Source organism: Trichoderma virens (genome assembly GCF_000170995.1).
Source record: "Trichoderma virens Gv29-8 chromosome Unknown TRIVIscaffold_88, whole genome shotgun sequence".
Taxonomy (NCBI): domain Eukaryota; kingdom Fungi; phylum Ascomycota; class Sordariomycetes; order Hypocreales; family Hypocreaceae; genus Trichoderma; species Trichoderma virens.
In genome coordinates this window covers 979,836-995,932 of record NW_014013661.1, presented here as the reverse complement: position 1 = coordinate 995,932, position 16,097 = coordinate 979,836, and the positions used below count along the sequence as shown (strand labels likewise).

Below are 16,097 nucleotides of genomic sequence, written 5' to 3'. Positions count from 1 at the left end.
CACATGTGTCATTTCTCCTTATCGAATAGGTCGCCTCCAATAGAGTTTTGTGGCTAAGAATGATGAAACCCCCGCCTGAAATGTTTTGGGCCTTGGGAGAAGCAAATACGTAATAATTTTCAGGTGATTTGAAAGGAAGAGAAGTTGAGATGCCGCTTACGTTACCTCTTGAAGTTTTCTGAGCTTCCGGGTAGTATGATATGTGGATGAAGGAGACTTACACGCACGGAAAAGCACTCTAAAGGAATCCAACAGGCGTAAATGTTGAGAATTTGTACAACTTGTATCAGACAATAAGACCGGAAGATATATGTAGTGGTGTAGGGTAGATGCCAAATTCACTATCATTCTACTAAAAACCAACTCTCATGATATAGAGCATTGCTTCACGGTCAATGAAAGCATGCTACTCGTTCCGTTTTGTGCTATCTTGGGGAGAAATAATAGTAACCTTGGTGTTAAAACTTTTAACAGACGAGTTACTTGCTCATGTTACCCAAAGTTGATATGAGAAGCGTCATGTCTTGAATGGCACACAATGACAGCACTAGATCGAATCACCAGTACACATGACTTGATATCTTCCAAAGAAAATGATATTCCTACAAGACCCATATCAGAATAGCCTCATCCCAACATCCACCCATCACATCTACAGCATTCCTCATCAAACTAAACTATGATACATGTAAAAGGTGGCCGAGGCTAAACCCTATTTCCCATAAGATAACTCTCCCATGACTTGTAGTATTACTCACATCTCCACCTCCCAAGTAAAACATCCCCCGGCCCCATGATAAGGAAAAGTAAGAAGAACCAGAATTCGTGTGATTATATACAGTTTGAAGAAGAAGCTTTTCCATCTCTTGCCCTCGGCAGGCCATGGAGCCGAATAAAAAAAGAGTAATAAGACATTAGAGTATTAATTTGGCATGGCCAGCGTTGCTGCCGTCATCCAAAACGCGTTTCGTCATATGTTTCGCCATCAATATGAGATGAACAAAGTATTAAAAAAGGGGGAGAGTGTGCGTCTCTATAGCGTATTTGCGCACATGTCATTGAAGAATAACCAAGTGGTGTCATGCCGTTTATTGGGCCTTTTCAGCCTGCTTCCTGTCACTGGGCTTGTTGGAGCGCTTTCCGCTGTATTTGGTTCCCAGAAGCTGGTCCCAGAAAGTGAAAAAGGGCTGTGAGAAGTTGGCCTTGATTCCCCAAGTCTGGTGGTGAATGTCGTGGTAGGCAGCATTGTTGCTTGTGATGAGCTGAAGAGGGTCCCAGGGGAAAGCGTATCCGCAGTGGTCATCAATGGTCTTGATGGTCGAGAAAGAGAAGAAGCAAGTGCCCTGGAGCAAGGACATGCCCGTCACCTTGAATCCGATGCCAGCACCAAGGGTGTCGAGGAGGAATCCCTCAATAGGGTGGTTGTAAAGGGCTCCGTAGGCGTAGGGGACGTAGAGACGGTGGTGGCGAGAGTGGAAAGTTGCTATAAGGAGACGAGTGGTCAATGACGTATTCACACAAGATAATGGATAGTAGAATGAGACTTACTATACAGCCAACGGTTGACGTGCATCAGTCGGTGAAGGAAGTATTGCCAAGTGTCAAGAATGAAGACGGCAACAAAGTATTGCAGAGCAGGAATGAGGAAATGGTAGATGACCTTTGCAAGAGTCATCTCCCATGCAGTGAATGTCGGGGCAGCGCCGGCCGAGTCGGTCGAAGAGACGGGATAGTAGCCGCCGGCCAAAACACCAGCAAGCAGAGGGTAGGAAGACGACATGCTCTTGGAGATGGCGGTCGCGTTGAGTCCGACTAGGCCGAGCAGACCGGGCAAGGCGCGCTGGGCAAGGCGGATGCGAGTGGCCCAAACAGCAATGTCGTAGTCCGTCTTGCCAATCATCTCCTGCGGCTCGGTGATGGCAAGCGCATATCCCGTCGTGATCTGGATGATTTGCTGGATAATGACATCACGCGCAACCTCGTAGCGAGTCGCGTGGTTTCGCTTGGTGATTTCTTCCGGGGTATGGAGGCGGTAATGAGGGAAGAGATCCAGCATGTCGATGGTGTGGAAGAAGAGCGACATGACCCAGTAGACGATGACGGGAAGAACCAGCGACAGCCATAGGTCGGAGATGAAGGGGAACAGGTCGGGCTTTGGCTCGAGTGTATATGCCGGCAGCGGCGGAAGCGAGGAATCGTAGAGACTGTGGTTCGCCATGATTGGGGCCTCAGACGAGAGGTTGTCCATGATGCGATTGAGGGCGTTGACCATGCAAGAAGTGCAGTCGAGAGGTTTTATTCAAAGCACGGAGAGGTCGGAGCAAAAAAGCGAATTAATCTCGGCGTTGCGTCGGATGGCGCGTGCGAGCGAGGATGGATTGTATACAAGTAACAGGGGGCGAGATGTTTAAAGTGGGATAACGGCTTATCGGAGAAAAAGATAAACGACAACGACGAGAGCGACGAGAGCGACGAGAGCGACGAAAACGACGTGGACGATAAGAGGGAAGGACAAGAGATTGAGATTGAAATTGAAGTGGAACAAGAAGGACGCGGTTCCTCTTAAAGGCGCGACCGGATCGAGAAAAGGAGTGTAAGATGACGATTGAAACGGCAATGGATGACAGCCTTCGAGCGTTACGGGTAAGCCAAGCTTCCAGGCGGTGGGCAGAAAAATGAAAAATAAAACAGCCAGCCAAAAGGCTAAAATGTTAACGAGTGGGTGCGAAACACATACAAAGTTTTATCACTGTCGGACACTCGGAGAAGGACGCCGGCCGCCGGATTATTCTCTAGCCCAAAGCAGAATTTCCCCTGGAGCCATGGAAAATGACTTGCCGTGTCGCGTGTTGGGATCCACGATCAGACCACTTAACACGAGTCAAGGGGATAATAGTAGTGAGGATATGCTTTGGATTGTTTTCTCGGGATTTTGGAAGCAGTGAGGCTGGCGAATCGGGTCTGCAGCGGAATAGCAGCTGGCTTGTATCTGTTGTTTCTGCAGGTCCTGGGATGCGAGTGACAGGTATCTGGTACCTGCTATATATGCTGTGCCTGGTAAGATATTAGCGTATATGGTACCCACCAACTGCACACCTCACTTACACGAGTGCTCGACATGTGCTGATGACGAGGTATCAGCAGCCAGAGGATATAAAAGGGAAACGCTCTGGGACGATACATTCTAGCAGTGAGCTGTTTCTACGACTGATGTTATTTAGAGAACGGCCAAGAGGATCGTGGCTTTTGGTTTTTTTTTAATTGCAGAGAATCCACTGCAATGCGGTCGCATTCACATGCATGTGGTAGTGATGAATTCACTTATACAGAGGTACCTACACAATTTCACACCAACCCTCTTTACACAATTTTATAGATTGAAATAGCTTCATTTGATTAAGTGAACCAAGTTAACAATAGTATAGAGTCTGAAAGAACCTGATTCATATCGAAAAAATGGAGTGCCATAGCTGCTTAGGGCTTGTTGCTGGCGGAATATCTCCAACAGCTGGCAAACACTCACGCAAATTACCCAGCAGCTGGCAGCTCTCCCACAGCCTGCTATTTATTTCTCTTTCGCGTGAAAAATTCTCTCTGTTTGTTTGTTTTTCATTTTCATATGCTGATTTCCCCTTAACTCTAGCTCTACCTCTTTAAGCGAAAGAAAAGGCGCTCGATTCGCCGAGGATGCCTCGATCTTCAGTGGCCGATCCATTGCCTGTCGTCACGCCCCTTGAGAGTCTCCAGCCTGACTCAAATATCGAATCTCTACGCAGATGCTATCTTGAAGCTTGCTTAGTGCCTACGACGCATAAGACCATCCATGATTTCTCCCACACGCTTATTGCCGGAATATTTCGTTTTGTCGGATCAGATATCCAAGAATACCGACAATGCCTCAACGCTTGTGTGCATGTGTGCAAGACGACGGGCGTTTTCAGGGCCACCACCTGGGATAGCTGGGATGGCTTCGCAATTTTTCTAACAAGAATGGAAAAAGTTGAGCGTCTGACCCGACATACTAACCTGCTCCATTGCTTATCTGCCCCAATGCTGGTAGTGGCTATTGCAGTGCAACAAGTCATACTGCACGACAAGATAGGCGAACATGATAAGGTATCTCGTTTTTTCAGGGATTTCGACTGCTACAAAAAGGCCGCGACGGCTATCTATTTCTACGAGATGAATTATCGTCAAGAGATTCTTACTTTGGATCAAGTATGGGATGCAACCCCTTTTGCTATACAACGCAAGCCAAACCAATCGATAGACCAGATCAAGGCAAAGCTTTTGTCTCAAAGAACATCAACTCCGAGAAACCAAGTACCAACTGAGATCATTGCCTTGGACGACGAGCAAATCCCAGTCAAAAGAGAGTCGCCTGTTTCTCATCAAGCCCCGGAGTTCAGAGAGCAGAGGTACGCAGAAGAAATGCCAGCGCCGATGCAAGTGCAAGTCTCTGCGCCTATACCAATGACGATGCCAATGCCAGCACAGATGGCGATGTCCGCCCCAGTGCCGATTCCTGCGCCAACCTCGATTCCTAAATTGATGCCTTCTATGGTGAGAGAGACACTCAAAGAAGTCTTTCGCGGAGATGTTATGATGCAGCTCCAGCCTCTCCTAGATCGACTTAAAAAGGAAAACTGGAATGGAGTCATTCAGAGAGATATCATGCAAGTATTGAACGACAGGAACGTCCGAGTGTTGCCGACTTTGGCAAAGAACATGCTACACATATGGGCAACAAGATCGCAAAATGCAATGCTTCTATCCTGGCTTGAGCAAGCGCGGGATGATGTTGATGTATTTCAATGGACGGAAAGATACGTTGAGCCCGCTCCCTCTGTCTGGCTGAACCCCCAGTCGGCTCACGCTCTGTTCCATGATTTAGATGCCATGATTACGCAAGTACCGCAGTCGACAATCCGAGGACCACTCCAAGCTAAGATGAACATGCTGAGAGGCATCTTCGATCATCAAGAGAAGTCTCACAGGGATGAGATGCTGTTCCGCGTTGATAGCCTGCAAATGGATATTGCGAAGATCCACGATCAGATGGCAGAATCGAAGCAAGCGGAGGGACAAATTGCGAAGGAATCGGCCGTAACAAGGGATGACGCTGCAGAGACCGATGAAACCTTTGCTGTTCATATTGTTGAGAGAGGTGACGATACTGATGAGGATTTGGAGGAGAGGAAGAAGAAGAAGCGAAAGGGGGAGAAGAAGGAGCCGAAAGCTGAGGAAAAGGAGAAGAAGAAAGTGGAGAAGAACGGAGGGAAGGGGAAGAAGAATGGTAAAAAAGAAATGACGATGGAAAGGAAGATCAAGAACAGAGAGAAGAGGAAGAAGAGATCCCGCCAAGAAATGATGGAGGAGGACTAGAGGGAGAGCAGAGGGGGCCTTGTAAGATACATGTATGAGTACCTAGTTTATTCAGCTTGGAGCTATTGGGAGAGCTGTAACACCACTATCCTATCTTCGTTTTACTGGAGATATCATCGGCTTGCCTCGTTACACTCAGTAAGAGCTATGGCTGAGGCAGATCGAGGAAATGTTAGAGAGAAATTGAGCTTTTGCACCTTTCCTTTGCTGGGAGGTGGCTTAGCCATCAGTCCATGCGCTTGTAGAGATGGTCATTCCCGAACTCTTCCGTATTTGCGTCTCTAGGTCATAAAGTATCTTGAAGCTTCTACAGTTAAGCTCCATTGAATCTTGCAAATACATCACAGGTCCATATTTAATTGCTTATCGACCAGCTCATCAAAAGTAAATCTAGTTCCTTCATCAATGGCTTATTACTAGGTATAGGTAGTCCCACCTTGGAGCTAACCTGTACCTCTACAATTTTTTTTTCAATGCGGGGCAAGCGTGTGAAAATCAGCCCCTCTGCTTGGACACTCAAAAGCCCCTCCCCACCAAAAAACGGCAAGCCAGCCAATCGCGTCCGTTTCTGCCCACTTTGATTTTTACCTATCGCCAAACTGCCTCTTCCTCACCAACCCCTCCATCTTGCCTTTTTCTTTTGCTTCCTCTCTTTTTCTCCTTCTTCTCTTATACCAAAATCCTCCTTTCATTTAATCCCTTGGATTCACAACCGCCGCCATGCTTATCTACAAGGTTGGTTTTTTGCTCTTCGCTTGTTGCCTTTCTCCAGCTTTTCCCACCACCATTGGAAGAAAAAAAAACAATTCAACTGACCCCGCAAATTTAACAGGACATCATCACCGACGACGAGATCATCTCGGACTCGTATGACCTCAAGTTGGTCGATGGCATCGTCTACGAGGCCGACTGCGCCATGATCACCGAGGGCGCCGTCACCGTCGGTGCGTACAGAACCCCGTCTAGCTTGAGCTTTCTTCCGGCTTTTGTCTCTGTGCCACATATGCGCATAGCTACATAAAAACCGGCTGAACCGTGCGAAAGCGAAACAATCCATTGGTCCTATACCTCTTGATACGGTCTCATATCTAACATGAATTCCATTATAGACACCGGTGCCAACGCTTCCGCTGAGGAGGCCGAGGAGGGTCTTGAGGATGCCGAGGTCAAGGTCAACAACATCGTCCACTCTTTCCGTCTCCAGTCCACCAGCTTCGACAAGAAGGGTTACCTCGCCTACCTCAAGGGTTAGTTGTTTCTTTGCTGCTCCTTTACTTGGCGGCATACTCGCTATACCTGTGTCCTTCCTGATTGTCAGTGTTACAATCCTGCTGACACCAGTACTTCAACAGGCTACATGAAGGCTGTCAAGGCCGGTCTCCAGGCCAAGGGTGCTCCCGCTGAGGAGATCACCGCTTTCGAGAAGGGTGCCCAGACCTACGTCAAGGAGAAGCTGCTGCCCAACTTCAAGGACTTCGAGTTCTACACTGGCGAGTCCATGAACCCCGACGGAATGTAAGTGGAAATTATGCAACCATACTATTTTGCTTTGAGAATATTGATGCTGACTCGTTCCGCTTTAGGATCGTCCTCCTCAACTACCGTGAGGATGGTGTCACCCCCTATGTTGTTGTCTGGAAGCACGGTCTCTCTGAGATGAAGGTCTAAGTGCTTTTTTTTATCATTGTCCGGAGCCTCGGGCTCTCCAGATTGTGAGGGCCAAGATCCTTTTTTCATAAAATAAGAGGAAGATACATTGGAGAGAGATGGAATGGAGGAACCAAAGTTACGAGTCACATTTTGCGTTTTACTCGGCGCATGGCATATATCCCTAAAAGCCTCATAGCTGGAGAAACAAGCGGCAGACGATTTAAACAATACAAAAAAAAAGTTGCTGATCCAAGACATGTTTTTTTCTGATACTTTATTCTATCAAACTGAGACCCCGAAAACTCCCTTGCGCAGTATTCTGGATAACGGCTATTCAATCCATGGATTCCCAACGCCAGACGAGACAAACAAGAGGATATGTGATGTACGGAATGTAAAATGCAAACACACCAAGACGCAATTGCTTCGATTAATGAAATGTACAGCAGACTTTTCTCATTTAGCGATAAACGTGAGAGAATGGTTAGTATGATGGACGAGTCGACATGGGAATAGGGGGTGGCGCGCCCCCATTGCCTGCAGGAGGTGCTGCGGCAGATAGACTAGGCTTCTTCTTGGGGGGCGGAGGCGGCGGCTTCTTCTTCCCTGCAAGCCCTGCAAGCCCCGACGATCCTGTTGATCCTGTTGGCGATGGCGATGGCACTGGCGATGCCGCCTTGATAGCAGCTTGCTTCTGTGCCCATGTAGTGGCAGTGGCTGTAGCAGCAGTCGTAACCTCGCTCGGAGGAGTCGGAGGCCCCGTTGAAGATCCCGTGTTTGAAGTCCCCAGTCTGGCAAAGCGGTTCTGCAGCTCATTGAGCTGTGACGGCGGCGTGGCATTTGGTCGGGGAGGCTTCGGGGGAGGAGTCTCGTCGTCGGCATGGCTGGGAGAAGAAGATCCAATGCCAAAGGCGGGCACATTGATGCCGGCAGCGCCCAATCTGTTGACGGCCCCCTGGTTCAGGTTGCTGGAGCTGACTCCGAGTGTTGATAGGGGGCTGGCCGTTCGATCCGGCGTTCCGGAACCTGATCGCGGAGGCAATCTCGGGGGAAGACTCGGGGCTTTGGTATCGCCAGGGCCGGCGCCGACAACTGAATCATACGAAGGCGGACTCCGGCTGCCAGCAGCGTCTCTCCTCACGGGAGGAGGCGGGAGGTGATCTGTCGACAGTCCCGTCGTGTTGACTCTGTAGGGTCCGGATGACACTGGGTGGGCTTCCTGCTCTGCCTCGTACGCCTCCAATTGGCTCTCGTCGGCAAATCTGGGCGGCGGTTCGACCTTCGGCCCATGCGGATCTTGATACTTGGACGGCGCCGTGACAACGGACCTTTTGGCTGAAGAGGGAGGAGGAGGAGGCGCGAGGCCGGAGCCGGTGCGCTTGGGCGGAGGAGCAAAGGAGTTTGGATCTCGGAGGGAATTCAAGGGGCGGGCGACATGAGTGGGAGCATCGTGGTCGTCCTTATGGCCTCGGCCGGGAATGTGCTTTGTCTAGACCAGAGCAGATTTGTTAGCATGATTCTGATATCTAATACGCATATATGATATATGGTGGTGAGACGCTGAAGCTGCGATGCGACGTACCACCTTGCCCTTGGCTTTGCCTTTGTATTCGGAGGCCTTTTCGCGGCCCGAGGACAATTTGCCCTTGGCCATCTCGGCATATTTGGACATGATGGGCAAAGAGCGGTTTATCCGCAAGATCCGGAGGTGAAGCAAAAGCAAAAAATAAATGAAATTCTATGTACAGTACAGAATATAAGAAGCTTCTGCGGACGGATTATGTGTGGATTGAATTGGACATGATCGGCGAGACCGCCTTTGAGATGATTGATAAGAGCTGAGAGAGTGGGGGGAGGTACGTACCACCGGGAGCTGTCACTGACGGATGGCGGACCCCACTTTGGGACCTTGACTGATTTGTTTGTGGCTTTTACTGCAACAAGAAACAATTAATTGCTGCGACGAAGAAACGAAACGAATTGATGATTGATTGCTGCACGGGATTGCGCAATCCAGAGATGATACTTGGCTCATTGGCTTATTTACTCGATTAAAAGACATAAGATCAACATAAACGGCGACTGGAGAAAGCTCAACTCCCCATATCAACGCGCCGTGTCGCGTCGCAGCCTCGCCTGAGCATCAATCATCGACTTCATCAGCCTCGTCCAGCTCAGCCCGCCATGGCTGCCAACAACTCCGACTACGAGCTCCTCACCGAGCACTTTAGCTATCCCCCAGTTGTACGGATCTCTCTTCTTCCATCTCAACAACACAGCCAGCTAACAATTCCCCCAGTCTCTCCTCGACGACATCATCAATACCGTCAACGTCCTCGCCGACCGCGCCCTCGACTCCGTCGAACGTCTTCTCCTCTCCATCCCCCCCAAGAAACTCGGCTTCTCCAAAAATCACAAGCGACCTGACCAAGGCCCTGAAGTTACCCCCGAAGAAGCCGCAAAACTAGAAATCGAAAATGGCACTCATCAGCTCGAGACCTTGCTCAACGCCTCCATTGACAAGAACTTTGACATCTTTGAGCTCTACGTCATGCAGAACATCATCACCGTTAGACCGCAGGACCAGCCCTATATGCGTCTCTCACACTACAACGGCCTCGACTTTCCCGACGACGATACCGCCGCCGCGCAGCAAATCGACAAGCCCTCCCCAGAGTCAATCACCGCCCTCCGCAGACGGCTTCACGCAAGCCAGAAACTGAATGTCGTTCTAGAAGCTGAGAAAGCACGCAACGACGCTCTTCTAAAAAGTCTGCGTTCACTCCTCGGTGTTGTCCCCGATGCTACAAAGAGAGAAGAACAGGAGACTTCGTCGAATGGAGAGAGTAGCGGTGCGGCGGCTAGTCCGTTTACCTTCTTGCGTGATAGAGGCGGGCTTGAAGAGAGCGATGGACAGCAGCCGATTACGACGACGACAGAGTTTACGCTTTCGCAGCTGCAGGCGCTGCGTGCGCTGTCGGGGTCGTTGAGGAAGTTGTTGCCTGGGCTTGAGGATGCTTCTATGACGGATGCTGCGGCGGAAACGTCATCGGCGTCGGCATCGTGGAGACAGGAGCGCGCAGAGTATATTGAGTCGTCGTCGAGAAAGTACCTCGAGATGGTGGCTGGGCTGGAACTTGGGCCGGAGGGCGAGGTTCGTGATGGGGAGTGGCAAGGTGAGGGGCGGGGGTTGAGTAAAGGTGAGGTGGAAGGGCTGGAGAAGGTTGCGGCTATGTTGGGAGGGGGAAAGGATGTTGATGCGGGAGGTGATACCATGGATACCACGTAGTTTATGAGAAAGAAATGATAATAATAATACAAAGAAAGGTACAAGAAGTTCGTTGTTGTGAATATACTGACATGTGAATCTCGTTGTTATTGGATGTTTTACATTCTATGATGAATCATGTACTATACAGTAAGTCTATGAGTCCCCTTTATATCAGATGACACCTCCAGAGAGACCTTCACCCGCGCAAATTCGCCCTCAACACATCCGGCACTTCTCTTCCCTCGAGCAATCCCCCCTCTTCGGCCAAGAACCAGAAATGGTGCTTCCAGTACCGCCCATCCTTAGAGTCGCCGTCCCAATCTCCGTCCTTCGTCTTGTAATCCAGTACCACATCCACCACATGGCGCGCTTCGTCACGTTTCTCACCCGACAACAGCGCCCATAGTAGGTCCGTCAGGCACGGCAACGAGGTAACTGGTCGTCCAGCCTTGTGCAAATCGTTAAAGACGGCCATTGCGCGCTCCGTGTTGCCAGTGATGGCGTTTGCGCTCATGACGCGCTCCCATAGGGTCTGATCGCCCTGGCTGACATGCGAGAAGCCGTGCTCGATGAGCAGAGCGTCAATAGTCGTCATGTCGGGCGGATCGCGGCGCAGGGCGCGCTCGATGAGGATGGTGACCATGTGCGGCGTGATCTTGAAGTCGTCTGCGCGCATGTGTGTCAGCACGGCGGCAATGGCCTCGTCGGTGCCGTTGGCGAGTGATGATACGGCGTAGAGCATCTTGCCGTATGTTTCGAGGTTGGGACGTAGCCCGGCGCTTTGGATGTCCTGGAAGACGAGCTGCACGGCTTCGACTTGGTCGGCTGCTGATGCGGTGCCCATTCTGCCAATTACTTCCTCTAGGATGATGGTGAAGGTGGCTGCATCCGGCTCGATGCCTTGCTGCGACATGACCTTTAGAAGCGACTGCACTTCGTCGGGGGAATCGTCTCGGAAGCTATGGCGGATCAAGATGTTGTATGTCCGGATGTTGGGCTGAATCTGCTCACGGCTTGCCCATTCAAGCACCTCGAAGGCGGCCTTGCGGTCGACCTGGATGATGCCCTTGAAGACAGCATTGACAGCCTCAATCGTGGGCTGCACAGCTGTGTGGGGGGCGTTCTTCTGGACTGCTTGCTTCCACAGCGCGAGCATCTCTGCAAGCGCTTCTAGGCCAGCTTGGGGCTTGCCAGCCTCGATCAGACTGGAGATGCGCTCCGTCCAGATGTGGGCGTCGAGCTTCTGGCCGGAGCCTGCCAGCTTCTTCCAGAGCGCGTCGATGCGATCTGTATCCTTGCATGTCTTCCATCCGTGCATCATGCCCGTATAAGTCTTGAGAGTCGGGTGTATCCGCAGCCGCTGCATAAGGTCAAATGTCTCCTGCAGATGCTTGGGACGGCGGCTAGCACACCAGACAAAGACCCAAAAGTCCAAGAATTCAGCATTGTTGTGCAGTTGCATAGCAAGTTCTGGTTTCCGGTCCAGGCGGCTCTTGAAGTCCTCCCAGATGGAGTTTACGGAGGTTTGATCCCGGGCTAGGTATGCCGATCGAAGCTGGCTGTGCAAAGTCGTGAAACTGGATGAAGAGCCTGAGCGCTTATGTATCATTTTAGCGGCGTGCGGCCATTGCTGGGTTACGTAGGATTGAATCTCAGAGAGCTTCGCCGAGGGGAATCGTACGCGATCGTCAAATACTCCGGAGATGTAAGATTCCGTCACAGCTTCTCTGCCGCCGAGGGCCACGGCCACCACACTCAGCAAAGGGTTCATCATGATGTGCGTCCCCTTTTTGACGAGCCTCGAGTCTGAGAGAACAGCGAGAGTGGCCAAGAGTCCAGGCATGATATCGCGGGCCTGGTCCGGGCTGAATTGCAGGAAGAGAGCAGCTAGGGCCCTGGTTGTGGGATCAAGGTGAGTATTGGTCGCTTTGCCCTCGGCGATATCTTGCCGGACATCTTGAAATGAGGGAAAGACAAACTTCAATGGCAGATGCTCCTGGCTCCTGCGGCGAAGTTGGGAAATGTGCTGCCACAAGCCAGTAAGTTCATTCAACAAGGCGCCGCGGCCCGCCGAGTCTCTCTTATCGAAAATGAGGGCGCGGCAGACATTTAGGACGAGCTGGTTCCTCACATCGAGATCGGCTTTCCCCAGACTGCTGTAGAGTTGAGATAGCTCAACGCCGTGGCCGGTGTACCCACGCTCGACAATCTCGTCGCACATCCTGTCGAGGAATTGAGTCGACGAGAGGAGTAGGTGCTTGGGCAGCTGTCCGCAGAACTTGTCAAGATGCGGACTGATGCTCGTCTGGAAGACTTGCAGCTTCTCAAGAGCGTCCATGTCTTTGACAGACAGCTCCTTGATCTTGGCTGCGATCTCCAGCTCGCTGAGGGGAGACGACTGCGATGCCGCCCCCTTGGCTTCTGGGCTGACGACATCCTTGAAGAGCGCAATGGCAGAGTCTTCCGAGGGGCGCAGCGGCTTCTTCTTTGCGAAGCTTGACTGCCCGTTGAAAGGTCTTCGCTGGCCCCTCTTTGGAGCTCCCCGACCATTGCTGTAGGACTGCCGCCCAGGAGCCTCTCCAGCCCTGTCACGCGTTATACTTGAAGTGACATTTGATGATGTGCTTGACGATGCCGCATTTGAGGCATCACTCATGGACGCAAACAGCGCCGCACCGCCGAGGGCGCGAGTCTGGACTGAGCGGATCTGCGAGGCACATCTTGAGCAGATGGTCCTTGATGCGTGCATTGCGCAGAGCTCAATGGCTCGAGGGAGCTGACAAGGCGAAGGTTATATAAACGGAATTTTGAGCAATAAGAATGAATTGCTGGGGTTGAATTGAGTTGATGTGGCGGAACATTTTCGGACATTGTGGCTTGACCGAGGTGAGCAGCCAATGAGGGGGCGGAGAAATGAAAAGCTAGGTGGCGCATACTTTTTACTTGCGGTTTATAGAAGATGGACGCACTGTATTATCTGATGGGAGATATGAAAGAAGAATTGGGGCTAAGTAGGCCCCTGTTACTTTAATGGAGATTGTTGTAGCGACTGTGACAATGCAGATGCCATCGATGGCCTCTATAGAGTTCTCGCGATTTAGTGGAGAGAAATATGCTCCGTCTAGACAGGTTTGTCGCATTTTGAATCACATTTTGAAGCCTTTCAGAACAGGAATATAGGACCCTTTCACAGCATTTTTAGCCTCGCCCAAGGTCTTCCGTTTTGAATAAGCACTGTTGCAACGGTATGCCGTAATGCAGCTTTTCTATGGACTCTTTGTGGAGATACGTTTCGTGTTGTGTGAGGCTAAAATTGCTGTGAAGGATCCCTTAAAGATGCCTTGACGAGACCATGCAAGTCTAGTATAATTTACCTACATAACCTAGTTGTAAAGACCTTAGGGGAGGTTAAAAATGCTGTGCAGGCGGAGGTCTCGGTCATAACCTTGCTGTCGGGAGAACGGTGGTGGGGATGGTCCAGGCGATGCAGGCCTCAGGTGAGGTTAGAAATGTTGTGAAAGGTGCGGCATCACTATACGTCGTATTGATGGATACCTAGCCTTGTTGTGGCCCGGGAGAACGGTGGTGGGATGAGGAAGGAGATGCAGGCCTCGAGTGAGGTTAAAAATGCTGTGAAGCTGAATTTGGGAAGCCTGGCTGCCTGGGCTCAAGCCGTATCCTGACGTCAATGTTAGATGCATCATGCCCGTCACAATCAATGGCATCACCGTCATTTGCAGCATTTGGAAACATCAAAGAATCGCTACCTGCCTTTCTTCCCAACCGCTTGATTCAAAGCGTTCCCAGAAAAGGCAGACTCAAGCCATTGCTGACATGCCACCCAAAACATCCGACCCGAGGCACAAAATCTCCCATTGCCGAAAAGAAAACCTGAGCTCCGGCACTAAGCCCGCAGCGCCGCTTACGCCTGTTCCTGCATCTTCGACTGTCTGTGTTTCGAATTCCAAATCTGCGGATGCAATGACACGATCCCCGGTTTTCTAGTAGCGCTTTTGGGAAGTTTGCGCCGAGGCCAGTTTTTTCGGCATCTTTTTTTACTGTTTCGCGGGGTATGACGTTGATGAACCCTTATTTCATTTAAGACGCCGTCATGGGCCGTTTCTGTAGCTTCACTCACTCAATTACAACAATTGACACGCATCACGTATTCACTAGAACAAAATACATTTCATCTCTTATTTAAATCAAATATCGTATATTGTGTAATTCATCATGGCTACTGACGAGCAACAAGCCAAAGTCACCCTCCACTGGTATGTCAGAAGAACAAGCATGAAGCTGACTATTCGCATTTCCAACACCTGATTTCCCCCCAGCTTCAAACTCCTGTGAACCTCAACTCACCCAATCCACCTCTGCTTGTCTAGGCTCAACCAATCTCGCTCCCAAAGCCTACTCTGGCTCCTCCAAGAGCTCAAGATCGAATTCGACATCAAACTGTACCACCGCAACAAGGAAACTTTTCTCGCACCCCCAGAGCTCGAACAAGTGCATCCCCTAGGAAAATCCCCCGTCGTTGTCATCACGCCTCCTGGTGAAGGCGCTCAGCCAATTGTCCTTGCGGAGAGCGGCCACCTGGCGCAGTATCTTTGCGAGCATTTCCCAGAGGGCCGCCGACTGGTGCCGCAGAAATGGAAGGACGGCATGGAGGGAAAGATTGGTGGAGAGACCGAGGCCTGGTTGCGCAACCAGTACTTTTTGCACTATAGCGAGGGTAGTCTAATGCCGTATCTGGTGCTCTCCTTGGTGATTGGAAGTGCGTATTGTCCTTCAGAAGAAAAGAAGAAGAGGAAAAAGAAAAAGAGAAGAAAGAATGATAAACAGATGAATTGTTTCCCTCAATATCCCGATACTGACTCTTTATGTCGTCTTATAGGGCTCAGACAACCCCCAATCCCCTTCTACATCCGCCCCCTCACCACCGCCGTGGCCAACCGCATCTTCGCAAGCTACATCTTCCCCAACGTTCGCAGGCACATCAAGTTCCTCGAACAACAGCTCCAAACCTCTGGCGGCCGCTACATCTGCTGCGACCACCTCACGCCCGCTGATATCATCCTCAGCTTCCCGCTCCTCTCGGCCCGGAACGGCCTGGATTCCATGGGCGACTGGGAGGGCGGCTCATGGAAAGTAGAGTGCCCGCGCGTGGCGGAGTATATACAGCAGCTGGAGAACGAAGAAGGCTACAAGATGAGTTCGGATACGATCGCGAAGCTCGATAATTCGGTTGACGAGTCGGCGCTGTTCCGCAGTAAGGTCTAGAAATTTGTCCATTGTGTTTGCTTGTGTTTGCGTTGGTACTTTGCTGTGGTGGTATTTCACTGTGGTGGTGGGTATACCCTTGCAGGATCAATTGTCGGGAATTATAATAGTCAAGGCAGAAAAAAATGGAGTAAATCTCAGAGTCGGATGCTTGAAGCGATGGTGATGTTTGTGAAAAGTTCGTGATGCCTTCAGGTCAGAATTTTGTGCGTTAAATATTCCCTCAACCCCCCTTCCCCGCTCGCATGAGAAAATTTTTCACGTCCAGAAGTTGACATTGTCCAGAAGTTGACGATGTCCAGAAGTTGCCGTTGTCCGGAAGTTGACGATGTCCAGAAGTGGACGTTTGTATGTTGGCAGTTATCGATTACATGCGTCAAGGCTCCACAAACTGGCAGGGGTGTATAAGTGGCCACAAGTTGATCTTGCTACTGGACCTGAGCTAATGCTTCGGTCGATAATCAGGTTTGCCCTAGACTAGTCTCAATTGTCTGTGAATCGATCTGTG

At 50.6% G+C, this 16,097-nt stretch overlaps 7 protein-coding genes across 7 annotated transcripts; 4 read left to right on the top strand and 3 right to left on the bottom strand.

The window, feature by feature from the left end:
• Positions 1-1,088: 1,088 nt before the first annotated feature.
• On the bottom strand, positions 1,089-2,218 carry TRIVIDRAFT_43350 (uncharacterized protein; the record flags this gene model as incomplete). Its single annotated transcript, XM_014096424.1, has 2 exons — positions 1,089-1,483; positions 1,549-2,218. 2 exons carry the CDS (start codon positions 2,216-2,218, stop codon positions 1,089-1,091), a joined length of 1,065 nt encoding a protein of 354 aa, XP_013951899.1.
• Positions 2,219-4,516: 2,298 nt separating this feature from the next.
• TRIVIDRAFT_216825 (uncharacterized protein) lies at positions 4,517-5,465 on the top strand (the record flags this gene model as incomplete). The annotated part of the gene is made up of 1 exon (XM_014096423.1): positions 4,517-5,465. One exon carries the CDS (start codon positions 4,552-4,554, stop codon positions 5,383-5,385), a length of 834 nt encoding a protein of 277 aa, XP_013951898.1.
• A 594-nt stretch (positions 5,466-6,059) lies between these two features.
• Positions 6,060-7,289, top strand: TRIVIDRAFT_88738 (uncharacterized protein; the record flags this gene model as incomplete). Its single annotated transcript, XM_014096422.1, has 5 exons — positions 6,060-6,120; positions 6,218-6,329; positions 6,495-6,632; positions 6,738-6,900; positions 6,969-7,289. The coding sequence occupies 5 exons, from the start codon at positions 6,106-6,108 to the stop codon at positions 7,051-7,053; spliced, it is 513 nt and encodes a 170-aa protein (XP_013951897.1).
• A 230-nt stretch (positions 7,290-7,519) lies between these two features.
• On the bottom strand, positions 7,520-8,818 carry TRIVIDRAFT_76076 (uncharacterized protein; the record flags this gene model as incomplete). Its single annotated transcript, XM_014096421.1, has 2 exons — positions 7,520-8,524; positions 8,618-8,818. The coding sequence occupies 2 exons, from the start codon at positions 8,705-8,707 to the stop codon at positions 7,520-7,522; spliced, it is 1,095 nt and encodes a 364-aa protein (XP_013951896.1).
• Positions 8,819-9,219: 401 nt separating this feature from the next.
• TRIVIDRAFT_42852 (uncharacterized protein) lies at positions 9,220-10,324 on the top strand (the record flags this gene model as incomplete). Its single annotated transcript, XM_014096420.1, has 2 exons — positions 9,220-9,279; positions 9,335-10,324. The coding sequence occupies 2 exons, from the start codon at positions 9,220-9,222 to the stop codon at positions 10,322-10,324; spliced, it is 1,050 nt and encodes a 349-aa protein (XP_013951895.1).
• A 178-nt stretch (positions 10,325-10,502) lies between these two features.
• On the bottom strand, positions 10,503-12,962 carry TRIVIDRAFT_43113 (uncharacterized protein; the record flags this gene model as incomplete). The annotated part of the gene is made up of 1 exon (XM_014096419.1): positions 10,503-12,962. The coding sequence occupies one exon, from the start codon at positions 12,960-12,962 to the stop codon at positions 10,503-10,505; it is 2,460 nt and encodes an 819-aa protein (XP_013951894.1).
• Positions 12,963-14,539: 1,577 nt separating this feature from the next.
• On the top strand, positions 14,540-15,589 carry TRIVIDRAFT_66601 (uncharacterized protein; the record flags this gene model as incomplete). The annotated part of the gene is made up of 3 exons (XM_014096418.1): positions 14,540-14,580; positions 14,695-15,083; positions 15,204-15,589. The coding sequence occupies 3 exons, from the start codon at positions 14,540-14,542 to the stop codon at positions 15,587-15,589; spliced, it is 816 nt and encodes a 271-aa protein (XP_013951893.1).
• Between the last annotated feature and the right edge of the window lie 508 nt (positions 15,590-16,097).